Source organism: Neofelis nebulosa, chromosome 6 (genome assembly GCF_028018385.1).
Source record: "Neofelis nebulosa isolate mNeoNeb1 chromosome 6, mNeoNeb1.pri, whole genome shotgun sequence".
Lineage (NCBI taxonomy): Eukaryota > Metazoa > Chordata > Mammalia > Carnivora > Felidae > Neofelis > Neofelis nebulosa.
Genome location: NC_080787.1, coordinates 34,683,909 through 34,699,030, shown reverse-complemented (window position 1 = coordinate 34,699,030; position 15,122 = coordinate 34,683,909). Strand labels below are relative to the sequence as shown.

Genomic DNA, 15,122 nt, shown 5'->3' with positions numbered 1-15,122 from the left:
TTTTGACTTTACATTCTTATTTTTCAACAAAGTCTAATTTTCTTCTTGTATGTTTACTTTGATATTTACATTAATATCACATTAATCCTTTTGTTTTGTTTTTCAGAAGAACTTCAGAAAAGAAATGTGAGACCTGAAACCATAAAAATCCTTGAAAAGGGCACAAGCAGCAATGTCTCTAACATCAGCCCTAACAACATCTTTCTAGATATCTCTTCTGAGGCAAGGGAAACAAAAGCAAAAATAAACTATTGGGACTACATCAAAGTAAAAACTTTCCATTCCATCCTATGGGATGGAAGAAGATATTTGCAAAGGACCCTATCCAATAAAGGGTAGTATCCAAAATATATAAAGAACTGATACAATTAATATCCAAAACATAATCCAATTACAAAGTCGTAGAAGACATGAACAGACATTTCTCCAAAGAAGACATACAAATGGCTAACAGACATGTGAAAAGATGCTCAACCTTACTCATCATCAGGGAAATGCAAATCAGAACTACAATGAATTATCACCTCACACCTGTCAGAGTAGCTAAAATCAACAAGACAAGAACAACACGTGTTGACGAGGATGTGGAGAAAAATGAACTCTCATTAGCTGTTGGTGGGAATGCAAACTGTGGAAAACAGTATGGAGGCCCCTCAAAAAATTAAAAATAGAACTACCCTATGATCCAGCAGTTGTACTATTTGTTATTACCCCCAAAATATACAAAAACACTAATTCAAAGGAATACATGCACCCTTATGTTCACTGCAGAATTATTTACAATAGCCAAACTATGGAAGCAGCCCAAATATCCATCCATGGATGAGTGGATAAAGATGTGGTATATATATACAATGCAATATTATTCAGCCATAAAAAAAAATGAAATCTTGCTATTTGCAACAACATGGATGGACCCAGAGATTCTGATGCTAAGTGAAATCAGACAGAGAGACAAGTACCATATGATTTCACTCATATGTGGAATTTAAGAAACAAAACAAAGGAGCAAAGGAGAAAAAAGAAAGCAAAAGACAAACCAAGAAACAGCCTCTTAACTGCAGAGAACAAAATGATTATTGCCAGAGGGGAGGTGGGGGGGGGTGTAAAAGATAAACCAAAGTAGTCCAGAGCTACCCCAAACCTGGAGGGTGCAGCATCCTCAAAATGGAGGCCATCACTGTGCTCTTCCAGTGGCTGACTGCTTGGCCTATGACATACTACCACAAATAGCAGGCCCCCAAGATTGAAATGAATTGTGGCTTTGTGAATACAATGTGGGCTCTGGAGTCAGAAACTCTGCCATTTGTTGGCTGGGTGACTTCAGATGTCTCAGCCTTGAAGAGTTTCATTGTAAATGTTATTAAGGATTAAATAAATTGTACGTGTAAAGTATGTGTCTAATATAAAGCCTTAGAGTTCATATAATTTTATCACTCCCCTTGTTGTCTACAGTGGCTTGAAATCCTATTCCCTGGCTCTTTGTTCCTAGCACCACAGACCTCTTGACTTTCCCGTACTATCTAATTCCAATGGCTTCCCTTCACCGGTTCACCCTCCACTTGTTTCAAGGCCCTCCTTTTTATAGATATAGGAATTTTTCTCACTTCTAATTATTAAACATTTATTAAGTGCCTATTCTATAGGAAGTTCTCTGCTTCAAAATGTCTGGAAGTTACAAGGATGAAGGAAACAATCTCTGGCCTCAAAATGTCTGGAAAATAAGAACTTATTCAAGAGCCCAAATAGAGTAAATCCCCCTTCAAAATCATAAAATCCCCCTCCAAAATATTCTGAAGTCTTCCCAGCCTCTTGGTCCTCAATTTCCTTTCTTCTTGTCTCTCTGAAGTTCTAGTTCTTTGTTATGACACAGATTCTGGAACTTTCACAGGCCACACTCCTTTAGTCTGCTTAGGTCTGATTAACCTGAGCCACATAGTTCCTCTGTAACCCTCTGCATGTTTGTCTACAAGGACCTCTGCCACATCCAAGTTCATACTGCTCAGAAACAGTGAGCTTGGGGTGTTCCTTTTATCTTGATCTCCCTTTGACAAAGAAGTCCAGATGACACAGAACCCTCTGAAGACAACACCTGAAAAATGGCAGTCTTGGGTATGGACCGACTCCTCTAAGGTCACCCAGACCTTACTGACTCAGAACTCTTCAAAGACTTTAACACACTCCTTATCTGTCTGCTTTCTTTCAAATTCAACATCCTTTCTTTCACTCTCATTGATTCCTCTGGGAGCCTGAGGAAAATCACTCAGAGTCAGCTCAGCTCTAGAGTGAGGACACTGATTTCTTCGTTGGTTTCAAGAGTTTGGACAACTAAAACAAAACAACCATCCTCTGGAACAATAGGAAAATTTTTTAGCCTGTTGTCTTACTTCTGCTAGTGTTGCTCACTTTATAATGTTTTAACTCTTCCTCTTATTTTCCTCAAAAATGGAGTGGATCATCTTTTGTCTAACAGCCAGAACATTTCAGACACCACTCAAAGGGAGTACTGCCTTCCAGAAGCTTGGTCCAGGTACACCACCTGGTTATCCTTTCCTCCTCTAAGGATTACTTCACATCAGTTATGAAATTCTGACTTGCCATGAAAGAGGCCAAACTATTTACTATTCATTTTAGTGGTCCATTAGGAGCAAATCTCTGAAGGTTGTTTTGTTGGGAAATTGTTCTCACGTGACCTAACAGCTGAAAGACTGTGTAGACATATGACTGATTTTCCCCACCTGGAGGTGTTTCATTACATCTTGAGGTGAATTCATCTACTGCTTTCTTGCAGCAGCTTAATCTTGGTGTAATTTTTTTAGCCCTTCATAGTTCAGTTGTCTCAGCATTTATCACTGTCACAGGCAGATTTATGATTGGTTTATTCACTCATTTATTCATTTCTTCCTTCCGCCACCTTCCCTTCCTACATCTTTTTCTTTCTCTTTCTCTTTTTCTCTTTCTTCCTTCCCTCCCTCCCTATCTTCCTTTCTTCTCCCCAGAGCTGCTCAGTCTCAGTTATTCATAACCGTAGCAAGGTACCTACTTAAGATTTGTCTCTCCAGTTATACATAAACAGATATAGGCTAGCAGTCCCAGCATGGGACTTTGGGAGAAATTCTATTAACCAAAGTAACAACTGTCACAAATATGTCTTATCATGAGAGGCTTTGTGGGTGATGACTGAAAGGTCTTTCCCAATGATAAGAAATTTCTGTCTTCTGTTGTGGTTTTCGTTAATACGATCATGTTCAGTCAGGGGCCTCTAAAGTTTTTGATCGCCTACCCATGTAAAAGTATTTGTACACACACTGCATACACTGCATACACACACACACACACACACACACACACACGTTGTAAACATACTACTGTACTAATACATGCTTCAAAACAGAAAATCTAGAATTTTAGTTATAATATAAAATTACATAAAAATAGAACTAATATTTTTTCTCACACCCCAGTGAATTACTTTAATTTGTATCAATGATTCCCTCTAACCTTCTGCCTACATAGAGTAAGGGATTCAACTAAGGAGGAAATGTGTCACATTTTCCACTCTCTAAACCAAGGGTACATAGCATCTGAGGTTCTTAGTATCTGACCAATAGGACCAATATAAATAATGAGTAGGGGAAGGAATGTGGAGACAATAAGATAAGGAACATTAAGGAAGAAAGCAGAAAAGGGGACAGAGGGGAGATGCCTATTTGGTGAAAACAGTTAAGAGGTGACCAGAAGCTGTCTCTGATCATGACACAGTCTAAATAAGAAAGAGTACAGTTGAATTTTTGTTGCAGAAATAACTTTGGCTGTCATCCTGACTCTACTGGGACTTGTTATTCTGGCTATTTTATTAACAAGATGGACACGACGCAAACAAAATGGTGAGTAACAAGTCAAAATGGAAATTCCCTGTGAAAGTCACAGTGGAAAGAATGCCAAGGTTCAGTCTCAGTTTCTACTTCATTGATAGCTAGAGACTTTGTCAATATTCTGGGAGCCCATGTCAATACATGAAGCACAGAATCTCTGACCTACTAGTGATTCCCCCTGCACTTTTAAACTCCCAAAGCTCACATTACCAATAAGGCCAACCCCCCCCAAAAAGCAGACTGAATTTAATAACAGTAACAACAAGAATACTCTAAAATTATCTGAGGAATAAAAATGTAAAAAAGAAGACACTGTGCTAGTATTATATAAAAAGAATTCAAGAATTTTAGTGACTTCATACAGAAGAGATGGTAAGAGACAAGTATATAGTATTTGTCAATGAACCCGAGATGGGACTCATGTAGGCAATAACGTATTTCCATGCCACAACATCTCTCTTTCCAGGATTTTCCTTAGTATCCTCCCACCTCCCTTCTAGTCAGCTGCATCCCCTCCTTATTTCTCATCCTAGCACCTATGTGGAGAATTAGTGTGGAGGGATAGGTAGAACAGGGCTGGCTGGAGGTGCTTAAAAGAGGTAGGAACCAGTAATGCATCATATCTAGGGGGCCACCTTGGGAGCAAGAAGCACAGTTTAAAGTGAGGAGAGTTGAGTTAGGAGGAAAAACACCTCTTGCAAGTAGGTAATTGTAATATTTTTCCTTGATTCTTCCACAGAAATTGATGTCTCCAGATACAGTTCAGAACAAAGTAAGTACTTAGATCCATGAGAAAAGGAAAAGTTAGAAAGCATAATGGCATTTCTATAAGTCAGGGACCAAATCTGTCTTGTTTATCATTGTATTCCCAGCACCTTGCATAATGCATCATTCCATGAACTGAACTTCTAATTTACTGGGAGAAACCCACCACCAGAGATTTCCATGCAACACTGAGTGTCAAACTGAAACTGGGCAGAATGAACTAATAGGGGGTAGGTCTGCATGATTCTGAGGCTCTCTTCAGATGCCTCCTGTGGTCCAAGAGCAGCAACAGAAATACCGAGCCATGAAAACAGCAGACTCCTCAGGCAATGGAACAGAAGGTCTCAATCTGGTAGTGAAGAGGGCCTCAGCAAGGTGGGTAGGTAGGCGAATGGAATGTAGCTAGGAATAGCAAGAGTGAATACAACTAAGATAATTATGATTGAAAAGAGAACCAAGTTCAAGATGTGAAGAGGTGAAGCAGATTTTCTACGGCAATGTCTAGTAAGATGCCAAAGTTGCTGAAAGACAGCCCAGGATTAGTAAGAGAAGAAAAACAGGAGTTAAGTGCTGGAGTACCAAGAAGGAAAAGTATTCTGAGGCCCTTCTGATTACTATGTAGCCCGGTGAAACTGATGACCGGCACGGTCACTTACCATCTGCTCCTGCTATGCACAGTCCTAGTTCCTGCAAAAAAAATTAATTCCTATTATTATTCACTATCAGGAGTTCATGTCTACATTAGCTCTCAGTCTTAAAGCTCCACTCATTTTCAAGAGGCAAAACCATGGAGCACTCTCTCCTTTTTTCTCCAGGTGCTGGTCTTCTGGACTATGAAGATGGTAGAGGTAAATAGATTAGGAACTACCTCAGAATTAATGGAAGAATGTGTTCCTTAGAGCATAAAATGAACTCATCTCCCTTTGAGTATGATTTGTTAAGTCAGCACATCTTTTCCTGTCATACTATCTAACTGCCAATCCATCTGTGTGTGCGCATGTATGTGTATATATGTATATAAATAAGATTTCAGCACTTTTCTCAGAAAAGACAAATAGGTCTCCTTCCTAAGACCATTAAAAAAATCCCTTCCAACTCCTGTTTATCCCAAAATCATGGAAAGGCTAAGAAACCTCTCTGAAACAATTTCCTGGATGGGTAAAATAGGGATAAAGTACATAAAATTCATGAGTTGTCATAAAGTCTGAATACTCTGCATAAAAAGATGCTTTGTAAAGCTATAAAGTACAATAGGTGAGCACAACTTATATTATCTTCATTTTAGAAGAGGAAATTGATACTCAAAAGGTTATGAGACTTACCCAAATTCACCTAGCAAAAGGAGTTGGATAGAAAATCCAGGTTTGTGGCCCTGAGTCCAGCACTCATATTCTCAATTACACTATCCCCACTTGGTTAAGACAAAAGGCTCATTTTATACTGAATTTCAGTATTTATTAATATTACTAATATTAATCAATATTAACCAAATCAGGACATGTGGTCTAATGTAACTGAAAAATAACATAAAGCTTATTTGAAATAAAACATCCAGAAACCTAATGGTTCTAAGTAGATTCCAAAGCACTCTACTTTTTTGTAGCGACACACACATGCACGCATGCATACACATGCGCACACACACACACGCACACACACACACACTACAAGTATACGGATTGGTATTTCCAAAAGGAGAGAGGAAGTAGCTTGATCACGCTGCTTGCTGTCATGCCCCACACTTGGCCTCTTGGTCCATGCCTCCTCCTCTTACTTCTATGATTCATCTGTCATGAACAACAGAGTGAGGAGCAAAGCATATGGCATCCTTCCTTTCTTTTCTGAAATGGAATCCAAAGAAAATGGGAATAGCTGGGAAGGGAGAAAAATCTTCCTGGCTGGATTTAGACATACGATGAAACATTTCTTGATGTGCTGTTAGTAAATTTAATCTGTTTCTTTTCTCCAAACGATTTTCCCTCTCAGAGATCTAAAAGAGGAAGAGGTGGGGCGCCTGGGTGGCTCAGTCGGTTAAGCGTCCGACTTCGGCTCAGGTCACGATCTCACGGTATGTGAGTTCGAGCCCCGCGTCAGGCTCTGTGCTGACTGCTCGGAGCCTGGAGCCTGTTTCAGATTCTGTGTCTCCCTCTCTCTCTGACCCTCCCCTGTTCGTGCTCTGTCTCTCTCTGTCTCAAAAATAAATAAACGTTTAAAAAAAAAAATAAATAAAAAAAAAAAAATAAAAGAGGAAGAGGTAAACAGATTTTTACCTAATAAGAAAACGATGCAGACATAGTTGTCAAGGTAGAATCTCATTATGTTTTCATGTTGTCTTTCAGGATTCCGACATTTATATTCAACAGAAAGTGGTAAATAAATTATATGCTGAATTGCTAAGAAATTAATACAGAAATCCATTTATGAGAAATTAAGAATCTTATGTTTTTCTTTCAACCCTCTAGACACTTCATATGATGATCGAGGTAAGTATATTTAGAGATTATGGTAAAATTATAAAGGAAAATCAATGCTTTTTAAACTGTTATAACAGGAGGTGCTTTAAAACCTAGGTAAAATAACAGGAAACCAAAGTAACAAATAGAGGATTCTGAGAAGTATTCATAAATGTTTCCCTTCACACTGTGCATTATTTTTACCCCTAGTACTATCCAATTCCTCTTTTAACCACCTACTAATAGGCTAAAAGTAATCTGAGAACTCAAGAAAAATTCAAATGCTAACCACTCAGTGTGCCTTTATTCACATAAATGTTAAGAAATGGAGGAATAAACCCCTGAAAATTCGTCACATTACAGTTTGACCTGTGTACTGAAATTCCAAGAGCACAAAGAAGGGCTGCTCTTGTCTACTGTTGTCATTTACATCTCCTGTTTCTTGGGAAACCCCCTCAGAATAGTTTATCTTCATGACACCACATTAAATCAGTGCAAGAAGCTAATGTAAGGGTACACAGATAAGTAAAATGCAATATACAGTATAGGAGAGGAAGAGAATTAAGATGCACTCGGTACTTCCTATGTGCTAGCCACTCTTGTGGATGTTTTTCGTTTTATTTTAATATCTACAAGTGACCCTGTGAACCACACAAGGGTGAACTACCCCAAAAGCCCCTGTGTCCGTTCAGGACCTCTTCAGGTTAGCCTACAGGTTGCTTTGGTACAAATTAAAGAGTGCTCCTTTCTCTAGGCAGATGCAGCCCCACTCAAGAATACTGCTGGGATTTCAGTCCCCAAATCCCTCTGTGCTCTGGACAACCTATACAACCATAATACAGTGGTCCTGAATATATAGGAGAGGTATCTCACTCTTAACATGTCCAAAACCTAAGGCTTGATCCTGCTACTTACAGATATGGACACCTGCATTCCCCCAGGTGCTCAGGCCATCTACCTCTTTAACCTCTTTATTTCACTCTCCTCATCCAATCCACCAGGAAATCACATCCCCACTACTTTCAAATTATATTCCAAATTAGACTTTTCACCATGATGGCAATCTTGGCCCAAGCATCAACATCTCTTCCTTGAACTACTTTAACTGACCCCTAACTGGTTTCTCTCTACTCTTGCCCTCTTATAGTCTGTTTTCCTCATAATAAAGATAATCCTTAATAAACAGTTCTTAAATCAATTAACTTGCTATGTATTGTTATCCCAAATTTACAGAAGAGAAATATATGCATGAAAAATCTTAGTGACTTGCCTAAAGCTATAGTGACTTGCAAGCCACTCAACCTGATAGAAATTCGAATTGTCTGACTCTAGATTTCATGTAGTTTATTTTTACACAATTTAATAATATCTTATTAATTTCTTGCTATGGATCTTTAGTGTAGAGTCTGTAATCTTAGCTTCTTTCTATTCCAGGCAAACCTTGTATTCTTAGGGAAAACCTGGATCAGTAAGCATTTTATTGTCCATTTTATTTGTGATCCGAAAAAGCCACAATTTAAAATTCATAAAGCCAAATGGCAACTTATTTCTTCAATTTCCCAATCACCTCTAAGGTGGCCCTATAAATCCCAGTCATCTTGTTTCTAAGTTTCCAAGCTCTACCACTCTTCCCTCTATCATCTCTGGACACAGAAATATAAATGTGGTGGTCAACTAGAGACTACAAAAATCTTCTGACAGGAAAATATTGGACAAGGTCATTGTATCAGTTTAAGTGCATGGAATTTAGTAAATTGTAAATTTTAAATTTTGGTATTTAAATATATCACATGTTATATCTATTTTTCAGTTTTTAAACAATTTTTTACAGTTTATATATTTATTTTGAGAGAGAGAGAGAGAGCATGTGAGCAGGGGCAGGGCAGAGAGAGAATCCAAAGCAGGCTGTGCACTGTCAGTACAGAACCCAAAGCAGGGCTTGAACTCACAAATTGCAACATCATGACCTTAGCTGAAACTAAGAGTCGGATGCTCAACTGACTGAGCCACCGAGGTGCCCCACATCTTATATGTTAAAGTTGCCATGATAATTCAAAAGTTTTGAAAGGCACTGAATTTATTTTTAACGTTACTAATTTTTACAGCAAGTGTAAGTGCAGCACATCAAAGTGTTCAGCACCTTAGTATTTTCTGTTTTTAAAATACCAGCAGAGGCCCCTGAGTGGCTCAGGTGGTTAAGCATCTGACTCTTGATTTTGGCTCAGCCCATGATCTCACGGTTTGTGAGTTTGAGGGCCCACCCCTTAGTTGGGCCCTGCGCTACAAGCACAGGGCCTACTTGGGATTCTCTCTGCCCCTCCCCCACTCACACAGGCATGCTCTGTCTCTAAAAATAAATAGATAAATCAATCAATCAATCAATCAATCAAATACAAAACCAGGAGAAACAAGTAACATTAATGTAAACCAGAAGATTTTGTGTTTCTTGGACTTAATCATACTCAAGTATGTAAGGAAAGCACTCATTTTATTTTTTTTCATTTTTTTCCAATATATGAAATTTATTGTCAAATTGGTTTCCATACAACACCCAGTGCTCATCCCAAAAGGTGCCCTCCTCAATACCCATCACCCACCCTCCCATCCCTCCCACCCCCCATCAACCCTCAGTTTGTTCTCAGTTTTTAAGAGTCTCTTATGCTTTGGCTCTCTCCCACTCTAACCTCTTTTTTTTTTCCTTCCCCTCCCCCATGGGGTTCTGTTAAGTTTCTCAGGATCCACATAAGAGTGAAAACATATGGTATCTGTCTTTCTCTGTATGGCTTATTTCACTTAGCATCACACTCTCCAGTTCCATCCACGTTGCTACAAACGGCCATATTTCGTTCTTTCTCATTGCCACGTAGTACTCCATTGTGTATATAAACCACAATTTCTTTCTCCATTCATCAGTTGATGGACATTTAGGCTCTTTCCATAATTTGGCTATTGTTGACAGTGCTGCTATAAACACTGGGGTACAAGTGCCCCTATGCATCAGTACTCCTGTATCCCTTGGGTAAATTCCTAGCAGTGCTATTGCTGGGTCATAGGGTAGGTCTATTTTTAATTTTCTGAGGAACCTCCACACTGTTTTCCAGAGTGGCTGCACCAATTTGCATTCCCACCAACAATGCAAGAGGGTTCCCGTTTCTCCACATCCTCTCCAGCATCTATAGTCTCCTGATTTGTTCATTTTGGCCACTCTGACTGGCGTGAGGTGATATCTGAGTGTGGTTTGGAAAGCACTCATTTTAAGAAAGGGGATGAGAAAAAAAATACATGCTGTCTTTACATTTCTGGGTAGATCTTTACTTATACATTAGGAAAATATCAAATTAGACCATCATGCAACATAATTTAAGTCACTTCCAGCTTGTTGGTATTATTTATTTTTACACTTTTCATTAAAACAATAGCAACAATAGCATGACAACTTTTTGTGTAATTTGCTTTGTCTGTCTCCAGGTCTTTTAGAAAATGTTTCCATGACATCACTAAGAAATAAGTTTTAAGCTATAGGATGCACATCCAATCACAATAGATATGTGTGTGTGCGTGTGTGTGTGTGTGTGTGTGTATTCATTATAATTTCCCATCTCATTAAACTTGAATTCTCAGTCAGCTGAGTCAATATTTTGCCATTTTTCTCTTACTTGGCCTCAACTTACTTTATAACTAATATATTCGTCTGCTTCAGTGTTTCTTTCCATGTATAGTTCGTTATTTCTTCTCACTACATATTTACCTTCATTAACCTTTGCCTGCTTTGTCTTGTCATTTGACTCATAAATTAAGCCATGAAAAGATTTTGCCTCTAGTTTCTTGACTATTTGACTCTTTGACGGTGTTGATTGGATAATCCTCTCTGACGATATCAAAACTACAGAAATAGAATATCCAAACTGATTTTTCTTGGTTTTACTTGTGTTTTCAGAGGGATCCAAAGGAGATTACAGTTAAGTATTGTCTTGTTTTTCAACAAAATTCAACAAAAATTTGCTTCCCATCAGTAATACTTCTCTAGATTGTAAACACTTTGAGGAAAGAGAGAAACCATCAGTTCATACGAATATTAAGCAACAGATAAAGTCTCCGAACGCTGGTTTAGAATAGTCTGACAATAATAAACTGTCAGTTTCCAAACTTGGTCTGTTAGTTTCCATACTGACTGAGAGGAAAGGGAAAAAAAATAGAGGAAATGATGAGTGAGAAAAAAGGAAAGAAATAGAAATAAAATAGAAGAAAAGAAAAGGGGATGGAAAGGAGGGAGGGAGAGAGAAGGACAGAGAAAAATGTAAGCCACAGAGTTTCGTAGAAATAACACCTGTCTACTAAAAGTAGAAAACCCTTATTAGAAACTGAAAGGATGAAGTTGGGAGTGGCCTCCAGTTCTCACCACCAGGTCAGTGGGTCTCCCTGGGCCTGGGCTTCAACTCCTAAGAGGGCATGATGACTGACACTGATATGGAAAGGTCAGGAATCAAAATTCTGATGATTCACCTCACGCTTCTGTATGTTTTAGCACCATCATTCAATTCCCTAGGTAAGTTCCTTGTGGTTTTTCCACTGTCATCTGGTTTGCACACCTTGTAGTTTTTGTATTTGTCTTTTTGTAAATCCACACCCTAGGTTTCACAACTGATATTTTGTCATATTTCTCAAGTGACAGATAATCTAGAAATCCTTTTTGTGCCCATCCCTATACCCATTCCACTCTCCCCACTTCCCAAACTCTATAACGTACCATAAATCTTAAATTTATTTTCATCTGTTTATATAATCTCTATGTATCACTGAACAATATATAGTATTGTCTTGTATGTATTTCTTTAAAATTTTTACTAAAATGACATCATTTTGAAAGTATCATTACAGCTTGCTTTTTTCCTCCAAAATATTGTAATACTGAAAATATATAGAAATCCAAGGTATGCATTTTAAGTGCTAAATAAATATTCCAACTTACAAATACGTTTTTTTCTATTCTGTCTCCTACTGAGGCATTCTCAATGTTTGCAATTTCTGCTATCATAAATATTGCTTGCGAAATGTCCTTAAGTAATTTGGAAAACAGTTTATCCAGAGTAGACACGCTGTAATGGGATTAATGAATTGTCATGTATATAACATTTATGTAACTTAAGCACATTTTTACTATACTATCTGTTGTTTAATTGAATTCCATGGTAGTTACATAGCAGGCACACCAAAATGTGTAAAAGTTTCCCACTTCCCTGAATTAATAACCCCAATTCCATCATACTTTCACAATATTGCCACTTTGATAGGTATAAAATTTTTAATTTCATTTTCCTGCTCATTCCTGAAACTGAGAATTTTCTTGTATGTATGTTACCCACTTAGGCTTCACCTTACATAAACTATTCATTCACCGATTTATCCATTAGGTTATTGATTGCAGAAATTCTTTATAATTTTGAAAACTAATCTTTTATATTTTGTTAAATATTTAGAAATGTTTCCTCAAATTCTCTTACTTTTAAAATTTTGTGGTGTCTCTTGACATTTAGAAGGTTCCATTCTCCCTCCTCTCCAAACACACACAATTTATTGTAATAATATTTGTCAATCTTTTGTTTTCTTTTATATTTTGTGCTTTTTTTGGTCTTTCTTTCCTAGATACCACAAAGATGTTATACTATGCTTTCTCTTAATAGTTACAAAGTTTCTCTTTCTACATATAGAACCTTAATCCAAATGGAGGTTTCTGCATTTGGGATTTTTTTGTTTGTTTATAAATATAAAGGTCTAATTTTTCTAAAGAAAAATTTTCTTTTGGAAACCAACTATTCCAACTGAATTTATTAACTCACACATTCTTTCTCCACTGATTTGTAACACCTCTTTTATCTCATGCTTAGTTTTTCCCTGATTTTCTCTTCTGTTTCAGTGAACTTTTGTCTTTTGCTTAATAGATCTTAAATTTCTTCCATTACTAAAGCTTCAAGACATGTATTATGAGGAACAGCACATTCTCTTTGTTGTTCTTTTCAGAAATGTTTTGGCTATTCTTGGACCTTTATTCTTAAACAAATTTTAGAATCCATTTCTCAGGGCGCCTGGGTGGCTCAGTCGGTTAAGCACTGACTTCGGCTCAGGTCATGATCTCATGGCTTGTGAGTTCACACTCACAAGCCCTGAGTTGGGCTCTGTGCTGACACCTCAGAGTCTGGAGCCTGCTTCGGATCCTGTGTCTCCCTCTCTTTCTGCCCCTCCCCACACTTGTTCTCTGTCTCAATCTCTCTCTCTCTCTCTCTCAAAAATAAAATAAATATTAAAAAATTCTATTAAAAAAAAGAATCCATTTATGAAGTTCATATGAGTCACACTAGGACTTCATTGGAATTTCACTGAGTCTATGCATTTATAAAATCAGTTCTTCCCATGCATTAATACGATGATGTATCTATTATTCAAATCTTCTTATATGACCTTCAATAATGTTCTATAATTTTCTCTAAAGGGTCTGGAGCATCTATTGTTATATTAATTCCTATGCACATATTTGTTTTTGTTGTCAATGACATTTTTTTCTACTGGATTTTACAAATAATTATTGCCACTATATAAATAATTGTATGTTGTACTTTTGGAAGAGATTTTGGATCTAGCCAGCCTGCTGAGCTCTAGGAGTTTTAATAATTTAGAGTCTCTTGGATTTTGTATATAAAATCCTATCTCCAAAACTAACAATTTTGAGTTTTCTTTCCAGTTCTTAAAACTGTTTCCTTATTTTATTGTTTTGCCCAAAATATCCAACACAATGTTAATACCAGCAATGATCATAGGCATCCCTCTTGGTATCTGACTTTAGCAGGAATGCCTCTGCATTTAGCAGGAATGCAAATGTGATGCTTGCTTCCATTTGGCAGCTCCCTTTTATTGGGCTAAGACAATTCCTTTCAATTTCTAGTTTGCTAACAAAAATCTTATTAATAAGTTTGAATGTATTTTAATTAATTTTTTTTGTATTTAATGTCATAAAATTATTTCATTATTCTAAAAATTGTTCACTCTATCTATGGACATGTCCTATTTTTGTTCCTAGCATCACTGGGCTTGTGCCTTCTTTCTTTGATCATTCATGCCAAAGATAGTTGTTCCTACCTATTAATCTATTAAAAGCTCAATGGTGGGGGCCCTGGGGTGGCTCAGTCAGTCAAGCATGCAACTCTTGGTTTCAGCTCAGGTCACAATCTCACGGTTCATGGGTTTGAGCTGCACGTTGGACTCCACACTGACAGCACGGAGCCTGCTTGAGATTTTTTCTTCCTCTCTGATCCTCTACACCTCCTCAAAATAAATAAATAAATAAAAACTTAAAAAAGCAAAAATAAATTTTGGTTTTGTTAAACATCTACTAATTATTTTTCCCTATTTTATTAGTTTCTGTTTTTATTTTTAGTATTTCCTTCTTTCTACTTTTTCTTCCTTTTCCTAGTTTAATATGTGAAACTCTGCATAAATTTTAAGACTTTCTTATTTTCTTATAAGCATTTAGATCCATTCTGATGCTACTAAAAGCTGTGATATATAGCATTGTCTTTGACTTTCAGTTTAAACATTTCATAATTTCCATAATTTTAACAAATAAGTTACATAAAAAGTGTTTTAGTTTAATCCATTTTAGCTTTATTATTGATTTAAAATTGTATTGTATTAGGATACAAAAGTGGGATGTGTATAATTTAGATTCTCTGAAGTGTGTTGAGACTTTTGAGTATCTGTAAGTAAACTTTCAAAGAATATTTTTTATTGGTTTGGGCTCAGGATTTTACCTCAGGATTTTACACAGATGTACTATCAGCCCAAACTTATTAATATTCAAATGTTCTCTATTGTTATTCTTTTTCATGATATACTAGTTTCAAAAAGATGTTTAAGACAACTACAACTGTCTCCTTTTGATGTCATTTTTATTTTTAATACTTCCCATTTTTCCTTTACATATTTTGATTTTTGTTAGATGTATACAAGTTCATAATTGTTCTGTTTTATTAAATTT

At 36.9% G+C, this 15,122-nt stretch overlaps 1 protein-coding gene across 1 annotated transcript in view; it reads left to right on the top strand.

Moving 5' to 3' along the window:
- The first annotated feature begins 1,884 nt into the window (after window positions 1-1,884).
- TSBP1 (testis expressed basic protein 1) overlaps window positions 1,885-15,122 on the top strand; it is a 181,847-nt gene continuing 168,609 nt past the window's right edge. The window contains exons 1-8 of the mRNA XM_058736135.1: window positions 1,885-2,112; window positions 3,801-3,887; window positions 4,615-4,647; window positions 5,456-5,488; window positions 6,613-6,645; window positions 6,980-7,009; window positions 7,103-7,123; window positions 11,031-11,051. Of these exons, the coding sequence (XP_058592118.1) occupies window positions 2,100-2,112; window positions 3,801-3,887; window positions 4,615-4,647; window positions 5,456-5,488; window positions 6,613-6,645; window positions 6,980-7,009; window positions 7,103-7,123; window positions 11,031-11,051 (271 nt within the window). The 5' untranslated portion in view covers window positions 1,885-2,099. The remainder of the gene's footprint in view (window positions 2,113-3,800; window positions 3,888-4,614; window positions 4,648-5,455; window positions 5,489-6,612; window positions 6,646-6,979; window positions 7,010-7,102; window positions 7,124-11,030; window positions 11,052-15,122) is intronic.